This window comes from Podarcis bocagei (assembly GCF_964188305.1).
Source record: "Podarcis bocagei genome assembly, chromosome: 6".
NCBI lineage: Eukaryota > Metazoa > Chordata > Lepidosauria > Squamata > Lacertidae > Podarcis > Podarcis bocagei.
In genome coordinates this window covers 28256597-28282141 of record NC_138130.1, presented here as the reverse complement: position 1 = coordinate 28282141, position 25545 = coordinate 28256597, and the positions used below count along the sequence as shown (strand labels likewise).

At 42.9% G+C, this 25545-nt stretch overlaps 1 protein-coding gene across 10 annotated transcripts; it reads right to left on the bottom strand.

The window, feature by feature from the left end:
* Window positions 1-1178: 1178 nt before the first annotated feature.
* LOC308589353 (septin-8-A-like) lies at window positions 1179-22460 on the bottom strand. 10 transcript variants are annotated; one of them, XM_081198482.1, is made up of 13 exons: window positions 22105-22460; window positions 20327-20421; window positions 19510-19621; window positions 18884-19079; window positions 15707-15893; window positions 12206-12367; window positions 11932-12028; window positions 10664-10820; window positions 9895-9930; window positions 7062-7194; window positions 5344-5534; window positions 3023-3185; window positions 1179-1644 (listed from the first exon to the last, which is right to left on the bottom strand). In XM_081198482.1, the coding sequence occupies exons 2-12, from the start codon at window positions 20369-20371 to the stop codon at window positions 3059-3061; spliced, it is 1443 nt and encodes a 480-aa protein (XP_081054608.1). In that variant the 5' UTR covers window positions 20372-20421; window positions 22105-22460; the 3' UTR covers window positions 1179-1644; window positions 3023-3058. The 10 variants fall into 10 exon arrangements, with proteins under 10 accessions (XP_081054608.1, XP_081054613.1, XP_081054612.1 ...); XM_081198487.1 differs by having other exon boundaries at window positions 19510-19618; XM_081198486.1 differs by having other exon boundaries at window positions 20327-20392.
* Window positions 22461-25545: the final 3085 nt, after the last annotated feature.

Below are 25545 nucleotides of genomic sequence, written 5' to 3'. Positions count from 1 at the left end.
ATTCAGCTAAAAATAGCTGAACTGAAAATACTGCCCACTTCCCAATTTGAAAATACTGCCCACTTCCCAATTATCATTTTTCCTGGATTCCTTAAGTGCCACACATCAAAAAGAAAAGTAAGTACATCATAGGTGTGTATTACCCTCAACCAAACACTTTTGTTCATTTTGTTCCAACTGTATTGTAAGTTCAGGTCTCCCTTTACTATGAAGTCTAATGGAAGACTCTGGGAGTATTTTACTAACCAAAGTCTCAGTGACATGGTACAGGACATAAAAATGTGTTTCTGAAATGTCAGCCTGAGTGATAGCTCTCTCTGCCATCTGCCTTAAGTTATCACACTCTTCCTCATCTATAACCAGTCATCGCGTATCAAAAACCTGCTTTGACAAAACAATTTGTGCTACTCCCAGTTACAGGGTTAAGGTAAAGGTAAAGAGACCCCTGACCATTAGGTCCAGTCGTGACTGATTCTGGGGTTGCGGCGCTCATCTCGCTTTATTGACCAAGGGAGCCAGCGTACAGCTTCCAGGTCATGTGGCCAGCATGACTAAGCCACTTCTGGCGAACCAGAGCAGCGCACGGAAACGCCATTTACCTTCCCGCCAGAGCAGTACCTATTTATCTACTTGCACTTTGACGTGCTTTCGAACTGCTAGGTTGGCAGGAGCAGTGACTGAGCAATGGGAGCTCACCCCGTCGCAGGGATTCGAACCGCCAACCTTCTGATCGGCAAGTCCTAGGCTCTGTGGTTTAACCCACAGCGCCACCCGCATCCCCATTTCAGCAATTTAGCAAGGAGGGTCATTAAGAATTCTTGCCATTGCTTTAAAGATACGTACCACTCACCATTTGAACTTTCTCAAGGCAGTTTTTAAAGGGCACATTCATATTTAGAATGTCACTCTGCAGATTTATGGATTGTCTGCAGAGATCTGTTTGCAAGGAACTCCTGGGCCTAACCTCGTACAAGGGGGCTTGCCCTAGTCCGGTGCGGTTTTGACTTTTCTTGGAACACCAGATTCCCTTCTCAATACTTCTCAATATCTATTTTCAAGTAAAGCATATGTTTGCATGAGTATTGCCATTGCAAAGGCAATCATGGCCCATTTTAATGTAAGCTTATCACAGAGCTAGAATGTGCATTTATTAAAAAAAACATTTCCAGAAAAGAAAATGTTTTCTGAAACAGATTTACATATTTTATTCAGTTCAACAAATGTTTCAAATGGGGATATTCATTGATATGCAGTTAACACATTCAAGAAGCACCAGTTCTTTAAAACAGATGTAATATATAATCATTTCTATGCTAAGAGTATTCATAACACAAATAAAAATTCTTTTGTGGCACAGTGATCTTAGGTACAGCACTTAAAGTGAGTACAGCTTGGCCACAGGTATATACTTTAAATGCACATCAATAGCTTAAAATAACTGTCATTTTATATATTTTAATACAACAACCTACAGTACATTATGTGATACTAATTATACATTTTAATATACTTTCCCCTTTGTTAAACAGGAGTCAGTTTTCAAGTTAACTTGCATTAAAAGGGGGGAAGGTGACCCAAGTATTTTCATAGAGAACTGTGAAGAATTTATTCTTGTATTTATTCTTCTTTCACATAAAGCCAACGCTGAAACAGAAGGAGTTATATTAGGGACACCTGTTCTCCACAGAAAGCAAAGACTATTCATAAAGTATTAAAGCTTTTGTCTTCCATGTATTTATATTTATTTTGATGAATACCAAATAGAGAGAACTTGAACTGACTCAAAGGTAGGGAAATATCACCCTGGTACAGACTTTCTTTGACTGAATCACTTCAGACTACAATGAAGGTTCCTTGGTTTAACGGTCCTTTCATCCAAAACTCAATGGCACATGAAGGCTTACAGCTTAGCCTTCTCCTTGATGTGATAGCAACAAATGACTAAAACAGGTACACAGGCTTCTGAAGTATTAAAAGTAGTTGCTAAATCGTATTTATTTAATATGTGGCTATTCTTCCTACCTTTCTTTCATTGGTGGTGGACATGGGTTTCCCTGACAGATTCCAATCCAGTCACTGATCAAACCCAAACCTGCTTAGTTTCAGCAAAGTGTTTGCATCATGTCCCTTCGGAATGTGCCCTGATAACTGAACATTTAGTAATTTCCATGAATGTATTTCAAGGTTGAATTAAATCAGGGGTAGGCAACCTAAGGCCCAGGGTTCTCAATCCGGCCCGCCGATGGTCCGGGAATCAGTGTGTTTTTACATGAGTAGAATGTGTCCTTTTACTTAAAATGCACCTCTGGGTTATTTGTGGGGCATAGGAATTCGTTCTTTTTTTCTTTTTCCAAAATATAGTCCGGCCCACCACATGGTCTGAGGGACGGTGGAGTAGCCCACGGCTGAAAAAGGTTGCTGACCCCTGAATTAATTCACAGGTGAGAGTAAATGCAGTGTGAATCGGTGTCTGTCCCTTCCAAGGAGTTTCTCCTTCTATCCCCCTGCAGCCCAAAATCTGCTCTGTTTAGTGCAGCTTAAAAGAAATGTCCTTTTATATACACTATTCTCAGCAGGGGGACCACCCCTCTGGGGGATAAAATTAGGGGCGTGCAAGGGGTTGGAGGTAAGAGAAAAGAAAGTCACATAGTGCAATCAGATTTCTGCTGTGCAAGTTTGTGGAAATTGTTCTATGTTGCCCAACAGTCACTACTGAGACGATGGTATTTCTGATCATTTAATGACCTTGTCATCATTTAAAAGCAGATTTCTAGCATTAAAATGAATTGCTTAGCATAGTTATTCCTTAGAGTAGTTGGAATTTTGAGCAGAACAGTTAGCGCAGCAAGAACCCCCTTCTCCACAATATATTTTTGAGGTTGTTTATAATTCTGTAATAACTTCTGTCATCGCCACAAAACCACAAAGACTTTTGTGAATTTCAGAATATTCCTAGGAATGAAAAAACACACACATTGTGGACATATGGATCTGCTTTCTATGACTTTTAAACGTAACATACCTTAACCATATAACGTTTTCAAACTGCTTCCAAATTCTATTCATGGTGCTCCCTGTGGGCTCGTTCCCTTTCTAATCTCTCTTTCTCTCTCTCCTCCTGTATATTCACAAATTCCTGATCTCTGACATCAAAGCACAGGAGCTCAAGCCGAAAACCTTGATCCCTTAGGAAATAAGAGTTCTCGTAAAAGTTAAGATTAAAAAAGGATGTGTACAAAAAATGGAAAAAGGGGGAAACCACCAAAGAGGAATTCAAACAAATAGCCAGCACCTGTAGACACAAAGTCAGAAAAGCTAAAGCACAGAATGAACTCAGGCTTGCTAGAGAGGTTAAAATCAACAAAAAAGGCTTCTATGGGTATGTTCGTAGCAAAAGGAAGAGCAAAGAAACAGTGGGGTCACTCAGAGGAGAAGATGGTGAAATGCAAACAGGGGACACAGAAAGGGCTGAACTCCTCAATGCCTTCTTTGCCTCAGTCTTCTCCGATAAGGAAAACAATGCCCGACCTGAAGAATTTGGAGCAAATGATTCAGCAAAGGAAACACAGCCCAGAATAACTAAGGAGATAGTACAAGAATACTTGGCCAGTTTAGATGTATTCAAGTCTCCAGGGCCAGATGAACTGCATCCAAGAGTATTAAAAGAACTGGCAGATGTGATCTCAGAACCACTGGCAGTCATCTTTGAGAATTCCTGGAGAACAGGCGAAGTCCCGGCAGACTGGAGGAGGGCAAATGTTGTCCCTATTTTCAAAAAGGGGAAAAGAGAGGACCCAAATAATTACCGCCCAGTCAGTCTGACATCAATACCAGGGAAGATTCTGGAGCAGATCATTAAGCAAACAGTCTGTGCCTAGAAAGGAATGCTGTGATCACCAATAGTCAGCATGGATTTCTGAAAAATAAGTCATGTCAGACTAACCTGATCTCGTTTTTTGACAGAATTACAAGCCTGGTAGATGAAGGGAACGCAGTGGATGTAGCCTACCTTGATTTCAGCAAGGCATTTGACAAGGTGCCCCATGATATTCTTGTAAAGAAACTGGTAAAATGTGGTCTTGACTATGCTACCACTCAGTGGATTTGTAACTGGATGACTGACCGAACCCAAAGAGTGCTCATCAATGGTTCCTCTTCATCCTGGAGAAGAGTGACTAGTGGGGTGCCACAGGGTTCTGTCTTGGGCCCGGTCTTATTCAACATCTTTATCAACGACTTGGATGATGGACTCAAGGGCATCCTGATCAAATTTGCAGATGACACCAAACTGGGAGGGGTGGCTAACACCCCAGAGGACAGGATCACACTTCAAAACGACCTTGACAGATTAGAGAACTGGGCAAAAACAAACAAGATGAATTTTAACAGGGAGAAATGTAAAGTATTGCACTTGGGCAAAAAAAATGAGAGGCACAAATACAAGATGGGGGACACCTGGCTTGAGAGCAGAACATGTGAAAAGGATCTAGGAGTCTTGGTTGACCACAAACTTGACATGAGCCAACAGTGTGACGCGGCAGCTAAAAAAGCCAATGCAATTCTGGGCTGCATCAATAGGAGTATAGCATCTAGATCAAGGGAAGTAATAGTGCCACTGTATTCTGCTCTGGTCAGACCTCACCTGGAGTACTGTGTCCAGTTCTGGGCACCACAATTCAAGAAGGACACTGACAAACTGGAACGTGTCCAGAGGAGGGCAACCAAAATGGTCAAAGGCCTGGAAACGATGCCTTATGAGGAACGGTTAAGGGAGCTGGGCATGTTTAGCCTGGAGAAGAGGAGGTTAAGGGGTGATATGATAGCCATGTTCAAATATATAAAAGGATGTCACATAGAGGAGGGAGAAAGGTTGTTTTCTGCTGCTCCAGAGAAGCGGACACGGAGCAATGGATCCAAACTACAAGAAAGAAGATTCCACCTAAACATTAGGAAGAACTTCCTGACAGTAAGAGCTGTTCGACAGTGGAATTTGCTGCCAAGGAGTGTGGTGGAGTCTCCTACTTTGGAGGTCTTTAAGCAGAGGCTTGACAACCATATGTCAGGAGTGCTCTGATGGTGTTTCCTGCTTGGCAGGGGGTTGGACTCGATGGCCCTTGTGGTCTCTTCCAACTCTATGATTCTATGATTCTATGATTCTATGATTCTAAAAGTGTCTGATAGTATCAGTAAGACAGTTTTGAACAAGTTAATACAAAATGGTTTCCCCCCCCCCCCATATTTGGTACCTGATTAATTTATACTGCTTAAAATATTTATCTGAACCGGACAGTGTACCCTGTCCTAAAATCCAAATCCTAAGATTTTATGGAATTGATTACTTACTTTTTCCGATCCTTATCTTTTTTATAACCAACAGTGGGCGTAGGGGGCAGTGGCCTCCCTTGGATTATTTCTGCAGCAGCTTTTCTGTCATTGAATGCAATAATTTCTTCTTCCAGGAGTCTTCTTTTCTCCTCCAATTTCATTCTCTCTTCTTGATCAAGCCGTTTTAAATGTTCGAACTCCAGCTGTAGCTAAAGTCAAGCACAAAAATATCACTTCTGCCACAAGGTGGTAGCCTAGCACTTAACATACCATCTTCATGAATAACAAGGTCAAATACAGAGACTGATTTCCTTAACAAGTGTCAGAGTTTCACTTAACTATTTTTGTAGTTCACTTATTGACACAAGTGCGCTAAAACCTTTTCTTGGAGTAACTTGGAACTGATTTCTTTTTAATGACAAATGTGGACATCAGTTTTATTCATAAAAGTTTTTCAAAGGGGGGTATCATTCTTTCAGAGCATCGCATAGTTAACTTCCCAATTCTTGCTAAATGAAGAACAGATCAAACATTTCCCAATTGAACAACATGGCCTACTGCCTTGATCAGCCCATCTTTCAATATGCATATGATACTATGAGTTATACTGTAAGATTCTGGTCAACAATTTACTTTTAAACCAAAGGAGACTGATTTCAGTAAATTATGTTAGATCAACTTGTGATGTCATTAAGCATAGGAGCCAACACGTAGGGGCCTAAGTCCCTTCGACCCCCTCTCCACCCTAAAATATTTGAGAGAGCTGCCACACACACACACACACACACACACCCCAGTTGATTGGCACTGCCATTCAAATAGTGTGTGTGTCCTAGGATCTATTATGCAGGGCAGGGTTTACCTGGGATACTTGAATATTTTATTCAAGTTGGCACCCCTATCATTATGCAATTATGAAAGGCTGTTTCTATTGTTTCCTGGAACTCTGATCTAAATCAACAGCAAGCTGCCACATGAACTTGATGATCCCTGTGTGCTGAACAGCTGAACAGGAAAATGGAGTCCCCCACAGATAAAATGCCTATTTCACCATCTAACATTGCTGCACACCACCCCAATGTCTGAGCAGTGCGCAGGGGCGCCAACGATAGGGGTGGACGGAGATTCAGCTCCCTCAGTATTTCTATCTCTCTGGCTTCCATCTGCCTCTGGCTTGCACTTCACACACATCTCTCGTCTTTCTAAGTATGGCAGTTATCTCATTTGTATTATGCAATGTGGGGCATTCCCATTTTCAACCGTAGCAAATGGGAGCAGAAAAAGAAATGGCTTGACCCAGCACAGCAACACTGCTGTAGAGACCATCCTAACCACAATAAATCACATCAACTACCAAATCAGAATCTGATAACCTTCTCCTTAATACTGAACGTGCCTAGCCAATCAGCTCCAGCTGTGTGAACAAGGAAGAGGAGGAAGGGCTCTGCCACTCATTGTGAGACACTGGGAAGGGATGAAGAGGGAGGTACCATGCGCATGTGGGGACACACAAACAAACCAGGGGAGGAGACATATTTGGGACACAGCTGAATATTTAGTTGCAAGTCTCCCTGGTCCTGACTCGTGATGGAATTCCAGCCATGATCAGGATCTAAAGAATCATTCTCTCCAGCACATTCTTTGCTAGACTCTAGCCATCTTATTCTGCTGCTCCACGTAATGTCTTCAAGCTACCACTACAACCAGATCAAGAACTATAAGAGAGATGGGCTTACTTCTCGCTCAGCTTCTTTCAACTGTACTTCTTTCTCTTTGACCCTCCGAACAAACCTTTGCCTCATCTCTTCTTCTTTTTGCCGTAATCCGTTAAGGAATTCAATCTGCTTAGCTTCATAAGTCTCCTGCAGACTGAGGACCATAAAATGTAAAACAGCCTTCATTCAGAGCTGGCCGCATTCACCCATTTTATTTACAAAACCCAACCACATTTGATCAGCTTTCCCGTGCACGAGAGACTGTGAAAGTTCACAGGGAGATTAAAAGTACAAGGAGATGTTTTGCTCAAGAAGGTGTGCACTGGAGTTACATCTGGATTATCTTACAAACCTCGCAATTAAGGGGCTGGGTGAGAACAGTTGCAGTCTGCTGCCTCACCATACTCACAGTGTTTCCTTTTGTTAAATTTATAAACTGGTTCTAAAAGCTGTTAGGACAGGACAAGCAGTGATGCTATGAATAGAATGCAGGGCAACAAATTAATCATGGTGAAGCGGACAAAGCATAGGTGGCCAGGGCTTTTATTTTTGATCCTAAATGCATCTAACTTGGGAGTATACCTGATCAATTGAAATAGAACTTAATTTGAGAAAAATTTGGTCACTTCCAGATGACTTGTTTAATGAACATTCAGCCTGATTTGCTTATGAAGCTATTAGACAACATAGTCATAGGGTATTTAACGTGCATTTATTCTGATTTGTGAGATTAGACAACATTAATTCAAGAAAGTGTTATTCCACACTTTCCTGTTCAGCAGAAAAAAATCAGTTCTTTTATCACTGTGCATTTGCAGACCACCAAACAGATCAAACTACAAGAAAGAAGATTCCACCTAGACATTAGGAAGAACTTCCTGACAGTAAGAGCTGTTCGACAGTGGAATTTGCTGCCAAGGAGTGTGGTGGAGTCTCCTACTTTGGAGGTCTTTAAGCAGAGGCTTGACAACCATATGTCAGGAGTGCTCTGATGGTGTTTCCTGCTTGGCAGGGGGTTGGACTCGATGGCCCTTGTGGTCTCTTCCAACTCTATGATTCTATGATTCTATTCTAACTAATGTACCCACTGGAATTATTGCCACATTTCAAAATCTGTAGTGATTATGTTTGACGGCAAAAGAAGGTGTCATTTTCTCATTGTTTGCCTGGCTTTCCCCTTCTTCTCCTCTTTACATGTCAGTCTAGAATCTCTTCTATCAGTTTTTTAAGCTTCCTCTCAGAATGCTGGATGTGTCCTTCCTTTTTGGCACACTGACAACTGGATATTCTCTCTACAAAGTCACTTTCCAGTAAAGAGACTACTCTGAACCAGACAAAGAGTAAAACTTGCTGATCTTACAGTTGAAAGCTGATTCCAATCTCACTGTAATACATACAATGTCAACAGCCAGAGGTCTTCCAACTATCTCACTCTTGGCATCTGTTAAGGAGTAAAGGTGCCTTTCGCTTAGAAAGCATTCTAATTCTTTTTAAAGGAACCCAGGTGTTAAGATGTCATTGTTGTAACTTTTTACACCAAGGGCAGGAGACCTGCCACCCTCCAGATGTTGTTGGGTATCCCGCTCCCATCAGCCCCAGGCAACATCTGGAGGACCACAGATTTTCCACCCCGTTTTACACTCTAACTAGGTTCAGCGTTAGGTGGTATCATCTTATTGCACCAAGTCTAACTGCTACATGTGCTTCTTCCCTGCTTTTAAACTGGGATAACAAAACCAGTTACAGCTTCTTCAAGTTCAGTATCTACTTGGATGTAAGCAGATGAAGCTAGCCCTTTGCAAATCTGTACCCATTCCTTTTTAGCCAGGCGTTTAACTTTTCCTAGAGAGGCAAGTTTGGGAGGAACAGCTGGCTTATCCCATTTCTAGCAACAACTTGCGATGCAAGATGTTTATTGGTTGGCTGCTATGGCAATTATGAGTCTACACCCCTAACCACCAATGAATCCATCCAAGTTAATGTCATGCTTCTGCCATGTGTAAATGTAAGCTGCAAGAAGTATTGGACAAGTGGGGGGGGGGGACCAAAGGCCAGTGCTGGATTCAGAGCGGCGTAGATGTGTATTAGATGAGTGGAGGTAGAGCCAAATGTAAGTTCATCTCACAGCGGGGGGGGGGGGGGACAATTTACCAGCTCACATTGGAAGGTAAGTCTTCAACGCCTTACTGTTCAACAGGGAGAAGAACAGCAGCATCTTTTCAGAAAGGTTATGTCCAAGGTGAGATTGTGTCCCCTTTTTTTATTCTGATCTTACCAACGCTGTTAAGGCAAGTTAATTGTCAAGTTCCCTGTTTTTACACTATTATTTATTCTAGTCACAGATCATGTTGTATTGCAGAAGTTAAATGTTAGTACTGCAGCGACTACTGTAAATAAAGTCTGTTTTGAGGCCAGCACGCATCTTGCATATCTGTTTAGAACATCAATGAGAAAGAAAGAAAGAAAGAAAGAAAGAAAGAAAGAAAGAAAGAAAGAAAGAAAGAAAGAAAGAAAGAAAGAAAGAAATTTAATTGGTATTTAAGAACATAGGAAACTCCTTATACCAAGTTAGGCTATTTGTCCACCTGATCTAGATATTGTCTAATCCGACAGGAAGTGCCTCTCTCCGGGGTCTATGGTCCCCTACCCATATTTGTAAGATGAAGAATTAGTACACAGCTGGAGACATTCTGAGTTGCACTTGAGGGAATTCAATAATAGTTCCAAATCACTACCGGGATCATGTCACATTTGGTTCCTGTAAGACCAAGCTGTCTCTTTCTAAAACACACACACAGAGAGACAGGATTTAAAAAACTTTAATTCCATCATTTTACGCTATAAGGCAACATACCTTTCTCTATGAGTTGTCTTTTTGGAATCTGGAATCCTAAAAACAAAACAAAGATACAGATTTATCAAGTTGTAGTGTGCTTCCACAGTTCTGTCTAAGGAACCCAATTTTATGTTATCCTGGCTCACAGAAAGAAACTGATACCATTCCAAGTTTCTAAAAGTTAAGGAATTTGCTTTTTTTCTTACGGAAATATAACACTGAAATAATTATGTACTTAATTTTAAAAACGATGGGTGGTATTTAACTAAGACTTGCTCAGGGTACATTTCAATCGTTAGTCCTGTTCATTAATTTTAATGGGTCTTATTCTGAGTAAGTCTTAATTGAATACCACCTAAGATTTGTATTTAGCACTTACAAACAACTATGTATGTGGAGTACACTTATAAAGCTTTCAGAAGCCTTGTACTCATATAACACAAAGCCAAAACATGGCTTAGACTTAAGACAGAAAGAATAAGCACGTGGGGACCCAAAAGGAAAATTGCAGCCACTTCGCTCCTCCCCCGATCGTGCTGTTGCCATGCTACTTGGAGCTAAGCTATGGGGTCAGATTCAACAAAGGGGCCCCACTAGCAGAAGTCTGTGCAATAGCACATTTTCCTCCCCCTCCTCCCCCCTTGCACCCCCATAAATTGGCTAGGGGGTGTGCAAACAGTTTTAATTACACACTTAAGATTCAAGATACCTTCAGAGAAGTAATTACAAAAGCCATGTTGGGAATTGGTTTAACTATTAAAAACATAGGAAAGGCTCGCTCTCTTACCTGATTTGATCAGTGTCTCGGAAGCCCATCTCTTCCAGTTTATACTGCCGGTACAGTTCATAATGAACAGAACAAGTTTGTTCTATTAAGTCTTCCATATTTGTACAAATCAACATTTCCCGGAGCTTCACGAAATCGCAGTGGTTCTCATTCTCCACTAATGAAATAAAATAAGATATCACCTCTATCCTATTGGAATTTACCATGGGATGCAGGAAACACCCCCCAAAAGCCCTTTCACACTGGGATTGCGGGACAAGAGGTTGCAGGGGAGGTATTGAGCAGAGGCAGTCTTTCCCATCCATCTCATACATTTTGCAAGGGTCTCCTGAACCACAAGGAGAGGCTTGGGTAGCAGTTGCAAAGATGGGATCAGGAAATTCCCCTTCCAAATGCATCTGCCAGCTCAGAGGCAGGTGGGAGGTACTGGAAGGCAGAAGAGGTACCACCCCCTCCCCAATTCCTCACCATCCAGGCCAGATTATATGCCCTCACTGGATGTCTCCAGCTCAGACAACACCCCTCCAATTAATCCCTCACCACTTCCACACCATAAACGCCATTATTTGCAGAATAGTCCTTTAAAAGAAGGATCAGTTGCTCAGAGTGGGTAGGGCTAATAAGAGGGTTCAGGCCAGCTTTTATAACATCTCAGAAGGCTTCAGCATAATTCTGAGGCAGCAGCTCTCCTTAAACTAATCCTAGCAAGGTCTGGCTGCTGTGGGCAATCCAGACTGCTGACAAGCTGACTTTTTGCTTTGTGGCTGGTAAGCGTGCGTCCCATAATTTCCTGCTGAAATCTTGTGCCTTTTTAGATCACGAATGTTCTGTGTGCTGTTTCACTTTTGTTGCTGTACAGTGCAAGAGTGCCCCTCCAGATGGCAACAATACAATAATATTGGGGAAGTATCACTGTGCAACTAATAAAGCAGACTGGTTGATACATGTCCTGTCTAAATCCATCACTACTGCAATATTATTGTGTTGATAACGTGTTGCAGAATGTGCCTGTGAGAAAGGAACAGTAGACTCATGGTACTGCTACAGATCACTAGTTTAAATCACGAAGCCTAGAATATTGCCTGGTTCACAAATATGACAAAAAGATGTTGTGCTCATTCAGGTGGCTTCAAAAAGAAGAAAGCAGTTCTATAAATGTGAACTTTATCAGTTGAGAAGCAGACAATTAACCATGCAAAGTTACTATCACTGCTGACTATCTTAGGAAACTAATTCTGGAAAAAGTGAGAGTTCAAACTCTTCTTTACCTTCCACTACGCCCCAAGGATACTGGCGAGCTTTTACTGTTTTGTCTCCAACTTTTACCTCTTCCAAACTCCCCACTACTGCAAATGGCAAGTGTGCCTGCAAAACAGAGAGTAAATAAATTTGTACTGCTGTCAACACTAAGAATAAATAAATGAAAAATGCAATATATACAACATGTAGCCTAATTACATGAAAGACCATCACACCTGTCAAAAATAAGGTGAAATCCCATTAAAATACTTACATTCTAATACTTGTAGTTGAAGTACTTACATTCATGTTAGCATTAATGTTAGCAATGCTCTCATCATCTGTTGGGAACTGATATATCTGGAGTCTACTACTGACCAGTTCACTCATGATGTTGACCTTAAACTGCTGTAGTTCAGTTTTAGAAATTGTATCAGCTTTGGCTATAAGGGGAATAATGTTCACCTATTAAAGAAACAAGAAGTATTGTATTCATAAAAGCCAAATCTGCAAGTAATCTGAACTTTTTAAACACAAATTACCATGTTACTGAAAAAGCAAGGTGCTTTTTAAACAGAGTAGCAAAACAGCTCTTCAGTACCATGAGCTTGCTAAAATAATAATTATAATAATAAACAACTTGCAGTTTCTACTTATCCGTATAGCTCAGTTTTCCATTTTATCAGAAATACTGCGAAAACTTTACCAGAATAAAACATCATCATCAAAAACAGTCATCATCACAAAGTTTTTTTGCTTTACTAGGGCATCGATGTATTTCTTTTTGTATAATGTTTTATGTATAATGAATTACCTAACAAAAAGGCAACGATTTCCACAATGATTCCCTTGCAAGCAATTGTAGGCTTTTTGTACTTCAACAAAACGTACTGCTAGCTACTGTGAAATACGTTTCTTGTTTCTGGATGTGCCTTTTCTTTTGCCTTCCTCATTTACAAACCAAACATATCCCTTGTGAGCTGACAGCATTTTAGAGCTTCTGAAGAACTATTGGCAAATGTAAGCAAGTGAAAACCCTTGATATGGTATGAATCATGCAGAGAACTAGCTTTCCTGTCTGCCTGCCATTTGGCTAAAGGTATAGGAGAGAATGTTTATATCGCTGCTTGGAGTGTAAGGTTTTTGTACTTTATACACATTTCTATACATCTTCCCTTGACTCAGCTACAAGCTAAAAAAAAAAAGGTCATCCACACATTAAAAATACCTGATTAGGATTTTTAAGGCAACCAATCTTCTGCCCTTAAGGGAAGGTTGGGGAATCTCTTTCAATAATGCTTCTTTATTATCTGGATGGAGGACAGAGGGGTGTTCAAGTGTGTGCAGAAACTAACCTACTTTACAAAGATAAAATCTGTTGCTCCTCTATCCCCTTTTGCCTCTGGCCCCATCCATCATTGCTAAGTGGCCCTCAGAAAGCTGCCTAGAAGGGAAAACGGCCCTCAGCTGAAAAATGACCTGCACCTGTGCATTAAAGTTTATCCACCTATAGTCAAATGGAAATGCAAGTGGAAGAGTTGGGTGGAATTATGAGGTAGAGGTGATTGTGTGGTGGAGGGGAAAGCATAAGACTGAAGGCAACCTAGTTCGGGGCAAACATTGTCAAATCTCATGTTTATAAAATGAACTACTGCTTTAAACTCCATTTAAACCCAGGTTAGGGATGCGGGTGGTGCTTTGGGTTAAACCACAGAGCCTAGGGCTTGCCGATCAGAAGGTCGGCGGTGCAAATCCCTGCGACAGGGTGAGCTCCCATTGCTCGATCCCTGCTCCTGCCAACCTAGCAGTTCGAAAGCACAAAGTGCAAGTAGATAAATAGGTACCGCTCTGGCAGGAAGGTAAACGGTGTTTTCGTGCGCTGCTCTGGTTTGCCAGAAGCAGCTTAGTCATGCTGGCCACATGACCCGGAAGCTGTACGCCGGCTCCCTTGGCCAATAAAGCGAGATGAGCGCCACAACCCCAGAGTCGGCCACGACTGGACCTAATGGTCAGGGGTCCCTTTACCTTTACCTAAACCCAGGTTGCCTTAAAATCCTGAAAATAATTTGAGGTACACCTCAAAGAAAGGTACAGCTTAGGCATAGGTTCATAGCCTCAGCCCCTTCCGGCATCATACCCTTTACGGAAGTTGTATCTGGAGACTGGTTATGCCTCTTGCTTGCCTTGATAGAGAGATATGTAGAGACCTTTAAGTTTATGTGGTTGGAAAACAGCCTTCTAAAAGTCACATCCTTTACTCTTGCCATGTGGCTCCTGGAAAACTATTGACAAGGGAATGTGGTCCTCTGGCTGGAGGGCCCCCACCTCTGGTTTACATCATCAGCTAGAACTAGGCCATATTGGAAGATACCGTAGGTACCAGACAAGACTAAAGTGACGACTGGCAAATGAATAAGGAGGTAATTCTGCCTATATAACTGTATTAGAGTTTTAACTTACTTACTGACGTTGCTGCTTTATAAAAGTAAAAAATTTAAATAGTCGGCTGAACCACTATGATTTAGTATTTAAGTACCGTATTTTTCGTCCCATAGGACGCTCCGTCCCATAGGACGCACCTAGTTTTTTTGGGGGGGGAATAAAGGGGGGGAAATTCCTTTATTTCCCCCCCAAAAGCAGGTCGGGGAAACCGAACCAGGTCGAGGGACAGCGGAATGGCGGCGCTGCGCCTCCCTGCTGTCCCCCGAGCTTGTGGGGCTGGCTCATGTCTGCCCGGCGCGAGGGGCGCTCTGTTTCAGGGCGCCCTGCCCGCCGGGCGGCAGGCTGCTATCCACAGCGTGGGGAGCCCTGCGGGGAACTCCTGCAGGGCTCCAACACGCTGCGGATGTCTGCCGGGCGCGGGGGACGCTCTGCTTCAGGGCGCCCCTCGCGCTGGGCAGCAGGCTGCTATCCGCAGCGTGGGGAGCCTTGCGGGGAACTCCTGCAAGGCTCCCCACGCTGTGGATGTCTGCCGGGCGCGGGGGACGCTCTGCTTCAGGGCGCCCCTCGCGCTGGGCAGCAGGCTGCTATCCGCAGCGTGGGGAGCCTTGCGGGGAACTCCTGCAAGGCTCCCCACGCTGCGGATGTCTGCCGGGCGCGGGGGACGCTCTGCTTCAGGGCGCCCCTCGCGCTGGGCAGCAGGCTGCTATCCGCAGCGTGGGGAGCCTTGCGGGGAACTCCTGCAAGGCTCCCCACGCTGCGGATGTCTGCCGGGCGCGGGGGGCGCTCTGCTTCATGGCGCCCCTCGCACTGGGCAGCAGGCTGCTATCCGCAGCGTGGGGAGCTTTGCGGGGAACTCCTGCAAGGCTCCCCACGCTGCGGATGTCTGCCGGGCGCGGGGGGCGCTCTGCTTCAGGGCGCCCCTTGCGCTGGGCAGCAGGCTGCTATCCGCAGCGTGGGGAGCCTTGCGGGGAACTCCCACAGGGCTGCCTAGGCTGCGGATGTCTTCCTGAAGCCTGGAGAGCGAGAGGGGTCGGTGCGCACCAACCCCTCTCGCTCTCCAAGCTTCAGCAAAAGCCTGCATTCGCCCCATAGGACGCACCCAGATTTCCCCTTCATTTTTGGAGGGGGAAAAGTGCGTCCTATAGGGCAAAAAATACGGTATCTGCAAAAGACTCTGTACTTAAATTTAAAATGATTTTTCTCACCTTCTGAGTAGCGCTTGTTTTACTCAACGTTGTAAGATCTTAAAAGCATGGTGAGCATTTATTTTAATTAGCAGGGAATATTTTGCACAAGTTAGAGCCTTATCAAACCACGACATAAAATACTGAAGTTGAATGAATTCTGGTTTTAATATCTTACCTTCCTAGAAAGATTTTTCATGGTTACTAAATCAAGAGTTTTCAGGGAATGCCCTGTGGGTGAAATAAAGTAGAGGCACACATGGATACGAGTATCACGGTAATTATACAAGGAACGATTAATTTTCAGCTCTTCCTGGAGGTAGGCTTCAAACTGTGCATCTACATAATCCACTATTGGCTGATAGCTGCAGAGAAGGGGGAAAATATTTGATGTAAGAGGACAAAGGTTGAGTTTAACTCTAATACACTGATAAACACAAATTGCCAAGGGACAGTAAAACAGCAGTGACATTAGTATAAACTCAGCAAAATTCTTAGGAAATCTTAGGAAATTATCCTCTAAAGTATATGCTCATAAAAAGACAAAGCCTCTTGACCTGAATATTATCATCCTAAACCAAAACAAGGGCACATCCACAGAAGTCCATACATTTTGGCTGGCCTTGGTAACCAAATCGGGAGTTGCCTCAACACTGCCGAAAAATAACTGTGTGTTTTACTGACCTCACACAAAACTTTGGAGGCAATCACCTCTGAAGCTCAGCCCCATCAGCAGTTATCCCATTATCTCCCTGCCAAGCCCCAAGCTGAGAAGGGCGATGTTGCACAGCTCTTCCAAGCTCCTCTCCAGGATGCTTGTGAATCTAAACTACCAACGCCACCTTCTTAGTACCTCCCCGCACTAGGCAGTGTTCACGCACCAATGCATCCCCGTCCTTTCCAGCCCATACTAACTGGAGGAGTGGGATATGTTGTGTGGTGGGCAGCATGCACTGAGCACTGCCTAGCACTGACAGGTGTGAAGAAGAGGAAAATCAAAAGGGCAAGTGATCTTCCATACAGTTCAGTGTTTTGCAAAGCACCTTTAAAACACAGCATCACATAAATGACCCCCTAACTTCTTCCTGAGCTTAGAGGGGACTCCATGCTGCTTCCTCGTTGCCTCCCCCCCCCCAATCTGTCCTCCCAGCTCTGTGACTGCTGTAACAGCCCATTCTTCTCTTCTCATTGCTTAAAGTGAGAAACAAGCAGTTGCCTCTACCTCCTCTCTCTCCAGTTTCTCAGTGTTAGGGTTCAAGCTTTACCCTGACCTGGAGCATAGGAAGTTGCCTCACATACTGAGTAAGACCCATGGGTCCATCTAGCTCACTACTGCCTGCACTGGCTGGCAGTGGCTCTCCCAAGTTTCAGACAGGGAGTCTTAAAGGATTTTAATTTAGGGTCACCTCTCTGGAGATATGACATTAAGCAAATTGGGATATCTGATTGCAGCTCTTTCAACGATCAAGCAGATTCTAGTTTTGTAAGGTTTTTGCCAGTCAGTTGGACAATTTATCAGAAAACACCAGAAATAGTTTATAAGGAATAATTTATTATAAAGTTCCTAATACAGAAAAGAAAAGGGTAAAGGTAGTCAATATCAGTTGCAATGCAGCAAAGTATGTTTTCTAACTAGTTCTGAAGGGAAGACAAATGGGCCAACTTTGAGTGGCTTATATACCTTTGAATTGCTTTTAGCAAGCATCATTGTCAAAGCTGTCTAGCTCTCCCATTGGTCAAGCACAGATACCAGGCCCACACTGATAGTTAGTCCCTCTCCCACTGAGAGTAAAATCCCAATCTCTGAAAACCAATTCAGACTGTCCCTGCTGACAGATAATCACTATCTGAGCCCACTCAGATAGTCAGAGATGCCATCTGCCCGCCTAGACAGAAAAGTCCTTATATGACTCTTAAACTGTCAGCATCTCACTTGAATTCCACACACACACACACTCCTGATTGGCTGCCGGTTTCACCAGCTCTCACTGGTTGCTGGGTCACCAGGAGGCAGACCCAGAGCCTGTCCATTACAGTCCTGACCCCAGCTGCCCAGCTCTCACACCTCCCCTCATCTCCCCCAGGGCCACAAGAACAGAGGAGACAGTAAGTACTCAGCTAGCTGCACAAGGCTACTTGGGAGGAGTGGGAAGAACACAGAAACAACTGCTTGGATCATGGTCTGATTAAGTTGCTTGTCTGAGCTTCTTCACTGCTGAAGCCCCAGAACTCAGCCTAGCTCCAAGTTCCAGCTTTCCTGACCTGTGGAAATGGACACTCAGCGCTAGACAACGATGGGTAGGGAAGCTGCCATTGTTGCCCAATATGCAGCACCACACAACCCCATTATATTCAGCTCAGGGTGGAAGAGAAGAGGTTGCACTGGAATAACGTAGTTAGTTCACACACAACCAGTTCTTAGCACAAAGAAGTGCTGGGAAGGGGGAAAAGATGGTGCTGGGAACAGGTTAAATGAGAGTGAGGATACAGGAGCACACAGCTTGAGTTGGTGGGGACGGCTTGCCACGCTCGCCAGAGGGGAAAGGGCATCACCAGACGGGAAATGGTGAGCAGATTTGTGAATGACTGACAATCCAGCACAAACCAATTGCTTTCAGATGCCCTTGGCCATAACTGTTTCAATGGCGCTTCAGTTCCACACATGACAGGACCTTCATTCCATTAACTTTATTTATTTAAGGTATTTCTTCACGACCCTTCCTCAAAAGATTCCAGGGCAACGCACAAAAGTGTGAATAAAATTCACAAGACATAAAAATACAACTTAAAGCAAATAAAAGTAACAAAACACAACCGACAAAATTAAAATAAAATACACAGAATCACTGGATCATGCCAATTCATCCTAAGAAAATGGCCCCAATCCAAATAACTGTTCATCTAGCCTAAAGGCACTTTGTTTTTCTTCAAACAACTGTTCCTATGTGACAGGCAGCAGACTTCTTCCAGCTGCTCAGTTGGGGATAAAGTCAAAGTTGCAGTGGGCACACATAAGCCTTTGGGTAAGAATGAAGTAGGTATTTGGGTCCTAGACAATGTCATCAGAATTGGAGTGCTTTTCTAAAATATTCTGTCAGTTTAGTGATAACTGAAATTGTTTTCCAGATCAGCACACATAAAGTGAAAGTCTTGCTGATAAGTCATAAATTTGGAAATGTTTACCTCATTTCTCTAAATAACTGGTTATGCGCGGGTGTGTTAACTATGTCAATAAATTTTAATAAAATGAAATCAATACGCCTATCAATACCACTACATGACGCAAATGTCAGATCCTAGATGGCATGTCACTTGGCAAATTAATATGACATTATTCAAGTGAGGAGATACTAACCTATCTTCTTTGTTTATCTGATCACCAAATCCAACTGTCTCTATTATGGTCAATTTCAATCGAACATTGCTTTCCCGGAGCTCATACGTCTCAGCTTTAAGTCGTACATTTGGCTGAAAGTGTGTTGACACACGGTAATCAAAACTGTTATTAAACAAACTATGAATCAAAGTTGATTTCCCAATTCCAGTCTCCCCTACAATTAAAGACAGATAAAAAATGTACATACACGCCACACAAATTTCACCATAACACAATGAGGGTAATTGATTTTTTTCACATTCCCCAGGGGGTGGGGGGTGGAATGCAAAATGGCATTTACTGTAACTAAGGAATTAGTTCAGAGAGGCCATTGTCTCTTTTTTATTCCTTGATAGCAGTATCTGATCATTATGCCATGGGATTTCCTCAAAGGATGCATATAATATTTATTCTAATGCTATTTTTGCTGCAAACTTTTTGGGGCTTGGGAAAACTTAACCCCACTTAAGTAATTCTGTTTATCTGAAGTAGTACAATACCAATGGAAAAGGGCAACACCTTTGTCACTTTCCTCTCCTTCAGATTTTTCAATAGTAATGAGTTTTAAAATAAAACAACTCACTGCTAGCAGCTATTTTACTTACCAATGCAGAGAATGTTGAAGCAGAAGCCCTGTTGGATATATTTATTAACCAACTGATCTGGTAAACTATCAAAGCCAACATGACCAGACAAGGATAAGGGTCGGGAACTCTGCTGTGGAAATAATAATATAAATTGGAATACAAGGCTGCAACACTATTACTACTATGTTGGCAGCAAGTTGCTGCAAAGTCTAAATAAGTTAACACCCATCATCCCTGACCACTGGTCCTGCTAGCTAAGGATGATGAGAGTTGTGGTCCAAAACCAGCTGGAGACTCAAGTTTGCGAAACCCTGATCTAGAAGAAGGGTACAGTAATCAATGGCAATTTTTAAACTTTGTTCTGCTCAACAAATTGTACAACTGCTAAAAAGCACTGCAAGAAAAAAAGCCTTTGATAGATTTTATTTTTTGTTACACAGTATAGTTAGAATTCTACAAACAAAACCAAATTGCAATTTTATTTTGGGTGAATTCACATTTTATTTGAATTTCTACTTTGCTGACCATAATTGTAATTCAAACAGTGCATGCCAAATTATGTTCTATCATTCTTTTTTATATTGAGAAGGTTTAAAAACATTTATTATACATTATCTAAAAAGGTAACAACATTTAACCATGTTGGACAGTTGCAGCAGGGCAGGGGGGAAGCATCTTGTGGCTCCTTACAAATTTACTATGGCATAAGCCATTGTGGACTGTAGTCTCTGAAAGCGCATGAATTTATAAGTCTTCAGAATTCCCGCAAGACTCTTTGTTATTTCTGTAGTACCATAGCAATACAAAGAGAATACTCATCTATTACTTTACTCACACTCCTTGTTTCTTCTTTATTGACTGGTGGATAGGATGCTCTCATTCTCGTCTCAGACTTATACTTCTGGGGGGGAAAGTAGACCAAATGATTTTCTAAAATAAAGAACAAATGGGGTGAGGGGGGGAAGTAGGAAAAGTAGAATAAATATTTTTTAAAAAATTAAAAGAACTGGGTAAGGAAAATGTGGTAGGACTAGATTAAATAAAATCATAATTGAATAATCATATGAAATTTATTTATTTGATTAATCAGACCTATTTTGTATATGAGTTAAAAACAAACACATTGAGGCATGTGGTATCCAACTAACATGTCCCATCAACACTAAGAGAGTTCTGCAGAAATCTCCCATGCATGCATCCGCTAAATGTATTCTAAAAGTTCCCCCAACCCTTTGGAGCAGATGAGGGGCAAGCACAGGGAGAAAAGAGGAAGGAAAGTTCATTGTGGGAGCATAAATGCTTTTGCTGATAGGATGCATTTGTTGGGTGCTACCCATACGCAGGACCGGATTTAGGTTTGATGAGGCCCTAAGCTACTGAAGGTAATGGGGCCCTTTATATGTCCAGCTGTACTTTGTCAACAACAAATTGTCACTGTTTTTGTGTTGAATATATGTTATATGGTAATTTATGGACCTAATAGGTATCTAAAGCCATTTGCACATAACAAAATATGTATTTTATCAAAGTAATTGTTGAACTTATCTTAAATTTTGGAAATGTACATCCAGGTTTTTTTCTCTTTAGTTTTTTTGGGGGCCCCCAAGAGAGTGGGGCCCTAAGCTATAGCTTGTTTAGCTTAAACGTAAATCCGGCACTGCCCATATGCTGTTTTTAGGTGATACATATGCAGCATGTTATGCTGAAAGAAGCACTGTGGTTGGGGAGCATGCATGCATGCAAGAAGGAGCTGTTAAGTGAGGAGAAAATGACACTTGCCATGTGCAGTGGGCATTTTTCAAACAAACCACACTTATCCCATTTGTTGGTCCCTATGATATAACATCATCTGGCTAAGCAAAGCCGGATGTTTACAAATTTCTCCTCGCAGCTGCATCCAAGAAGGGAGGGAAAGTTCGCAAACTCGAGGCCCACTGTCTCTTGTTCTCATCAAGCAAAACCCTGTTTTTTGTTTTTATTAGCGTGGCATCCAAACACAAGTAAAGCAAGCTGGCGTTTCCTCTTCAGCCAGAACCCACCTCTTTGCAGCTAAATACAACAGGAAATTCAAGTGTTCACCTACTCCCAATTTTTTTTTTTTAAGTAGCCCATGACAGTAACAAGCCTGTGAACATGCTCTCCATCTCATTAACCTCTGTATATGATTCATTTCAAAGCTTCGTCAAGGGGAGCTCACAAAAATTTGCACAGCCGTGATGATTTTTTTGCCTTGAAAAAGAATGGGGGGAAGGATGTCCCTCCCCACCAACAGTTAGGTTAGTTCCCTTTCCCCAACTGTAAATTGAGTCTCCTCATTCTCTCTCTCCACAAAAAGTGTAACAGGAGCTCCCCCCTGAAAAAATCATAGTTATATGCCAGCAATGCAGTTAGTGTCCCTGCTAAAGATCTGGCTTCTGTTTACTGTGATAGCACAAATAACAATTCGTGAAGGCTGCTGGCTGCTCCAAACCTGCAAAATTATTGCCAGTGGTAAGGGGCTCGTGGATTAATTACAGCGCTATCTGTGCCACGGCCATCAGTTGCGGGCTTAATGCCGCCACCGTTTCCGACAGGCCTGCTGTTTGTCGCAAGGCCTCAGGCTTCTCGGCCTACCTTGGTTCAGCTTGCTTAGGCCTAGCTCCTCAGCCAAGGCCTTGTCTCAGCCCTGGGCTCTGAGATGTCGCCTCCTAAAGTGGCTGTGTTGAACTGAACCTTCCAGAAGTCTAGTCATGTGATAGGAGTTTCCTTCAAGTTGTTGTTTTTTATCACCAGGATAGGAGAAGGGCAAAACTAACACTGGCAAGGCTGCAAGAATCCTGGGAACTGGAGTACAAGACAACAGAGGCCTGCTCTTAAAACCGAAAGATTTGTAGCAGGGGCAGACCTTCTGGTCTCGAGTTTCAGGGGTGCCTTGTGCGATGCCAAAATTTGGGGCTCCCCACCACCTCACCCCACCTCTCTTGCTGCACACCAAGGCTTAGCGCCCAGTGTGACTGAACCCTCCCCTAAATCCGCCCCGGGATTGCAGAATGAATTTTTTGCCTGCAGAAATTGCTGGAAGGAGAGGTGGCTGCAATTGGCCAAGAAAAGAGAGAGAACTAACTGCACTATTACAGTGGTACCTCGGGTTACATACACTTCAGGTTACATACGCTTCAGGTTACAGACTCCGCTAACCCAGAAATAGTACCTCAGGTTAAGAACTTTGTTTCAGGATGAGAACAGAAATCGTGCTCCAGCGGCACGGCAGCAGCAGGAGGCCCCATTAGCTAAAGTGATGCTTCAGGTTAAGAACAGTTTCAGGTTAAGAACGGACCTCCAGAACGAATTAAGTACGTAACCCGAGGTACCGCTGTATAGACATCGGTTCTGCCGAAGGGCTGGGCAAGAAGTCACTTCTGCACCGTTAAGTTAGTTGCTGGAGGCTGTTTTTGAACTGCAGGCTCCCAGAAAAAGGAGATGGCTCTGAAATGTACCACTTTTCCTTTGCAAAAGGGTGTTGCTTCCATGTAGCTGGCTGGAACAGCAGACCCCATTTACATAATACTCTGCTACACTGGAACTGGGATTTTAATTGAAGGATTTCAACAGAAGGTTCTTTTCAAGCCTAAATGATATGCAGGGGTAAGAGGGGCATATTACAGGCTGGGTGGAGAGGTGGGAGCCTTCCCTGTTCAGCTGCATGGAAGATGTTCATTTCTCATTCGTTACATTCCCAAAGGTTGGGGATAACTCAAGTTTCAAATGGTGCATATCTTTAGCCGCTGACTCACCTCCTTTTATTCTGATTGGCTCCAATCAGCAAAAAGCTTGAGAATGCTTCTCTGTGGCTAAAAAACCCTCTTTTTTCAAAAGCACAGAAACTTTGGCAGGAAGTTTTTTGCAATTCTTACTGCCTCCTTCACAGGGATATTGAAATTGATTCTGGATTTAGAAGGCACAACAAGGATCTTGTTGTTGTTGTTTAGACAATTAGTTGTGTCCGACTCGTGACCCCATGGACCAGAGCATGCCAGGCACTCCTGTCTTCCACTGCCTCCCGCAGTTTGGTCAAACTCATGTTGGTAGCTTCGAGAGCACCGTCCAACCATCTCATCCTTTGTCGTCCCCTTCCCCTTGTGCCCTCAATCTTTCCCAACATCAGGGTCTTTTCTAGGGAGTCTTCTCTTCTCATGAGGTGGCCAAAGTACTGAAGCCTCAGCTTCAGGATCTGTCCTTCCAGTGAGCACTCAGGGCTGATTTCCTTCAGAATGGATAGGTTTGATCTTCTTGCAGTCCATGGGACTCTCAAGAGTCTCCTCCAGCACCATAATTCAAAAGCATCAATTCTTCGGCGATCAGCCTTCTTTATGGTCCAGCGCTCACTTCCATACATCACTACTGGGAAAACCATAGCTTTAACAATACGGATCTTTGTCGACAAGGTAATGTCTCTGCTTTTTTCCTTGTAGGAATATGGTATACCACCTCCTTGTGGTAGCATGCATGAAGCTGCGGTTACATTGGAAAGATGCAGACAGATGTACTGTCCCCAAGTGATATGACAGGATGTGGTTGTAGGCTTTGACTGATAAACTTATGCAATGCTGTAGAGCGATTTGTGAAGAAACAAAAAATGATACTTTTGATACTGACTGGTTTGTTTTTATTTCTTGTAACTCGCTTCTTTATTTAACTTAACATGCTGCTATTACTTTCTGACGCATCGTGACTGTTTTTTTGCTTTGTATCTGGTGGCCAGTACCCATTATTTGTTGTTTTTATTGTTTCATGTTATTTCTAATAAAAAAAGTATTAAAAATAAAGCTCCGTCTTCATGTGGGTGACTCTAGGACACTGGGGTCAGGGACCTTTCTGCAAAAATAGTAACAGGTCTTCAATCTGTGACCCCAGACCACTTGATTCAGTGCTGTTTTTAATATGGTAATTTGTATGTTTCTTAATACTTATAATAGATTGGTGTGCTTTTAAGCTGTTTCTCTTTATAATTCATGTTGTGAGCTGCCTTGGGCCTTATACTGGAATAAAGGTGCATAAAGAAATAATATTGATAATAAAAAAGTAGTATCCCACAAGAATGGTGTGGTTGGATTATCACTTGCAACAAATCAAAGGTTAGATGAAATGGCATTGAGTTTCATGTTACTCTCTCACCACTGCTGTTAGCACCTACTTGCTCTCTTGAAAATGTGATTTTCACATTCACTCAAAGTTTTTGCCAGATTATTAGGCTTTAAAAAAAAGTATGATCTATAAATAGATCAGAAGAGACCCAGCAGGATGGGTTAAAATAGAGACAGTGTTGCTTTGAGAATTATTTCTCTAGCTTCATTTCTTACCACATCACCAGAATAACATGACCCAGGTGAAGGTATTTTTTAATTATTATTTTAGCTCAGGAGCAAGGAACATGGAAAATGTTGCCTAGCAACCCAATATCTATTCCAGATTGGAGAAGAAAGTATCCTCCATTACCTCATTGTGACGGATTCAGAGTAATTCAGATTCAGAATAACAGAATATTTTTATCCATCTCTATAATGGTTGGGAGTTACTCGTGCGTAATCCTGCTCCGTTTGAGCATTAGATTGCCTGGTTAAACCCTCCGGACTGCACAGCCCATCTCAGCGTGGCTGCCCTTAGTCACTCGTAGAATCTGTCTGTGGGCGTTTCTTAAAGCGTTGCCAACATAAGAGTTGTTTGACGCCCAATCGTCTCCGCCTCTCACTGCGCGGGAGTCTCCTGCGCAGGGTGGGCGTGGGCAGCGGGGTGCTTGGGCTCTCCTCGCTAACCTCCAACGAAGAGTCCTGGAGCCCCTGCACCTCCCTGTCCCGTTGCTCTCCTGGATCCCTGGTGTTACATTCATTCTCTTCCCCTTCTTCCCAGCTGAGTCTCCCTCTAGCGCTGGGACCTTCCCCTGCAGAATCAGAGACCCTCTCCTTCTCCCGTGCCTCTGATGGCAGTTCCCTGACAATCTCCTATAATATTTTCTCCCATTCTTTCACACTCAACTCCCCGCCCACAACAGCCAGTTTCTTTCACCCCTCCCCTCAT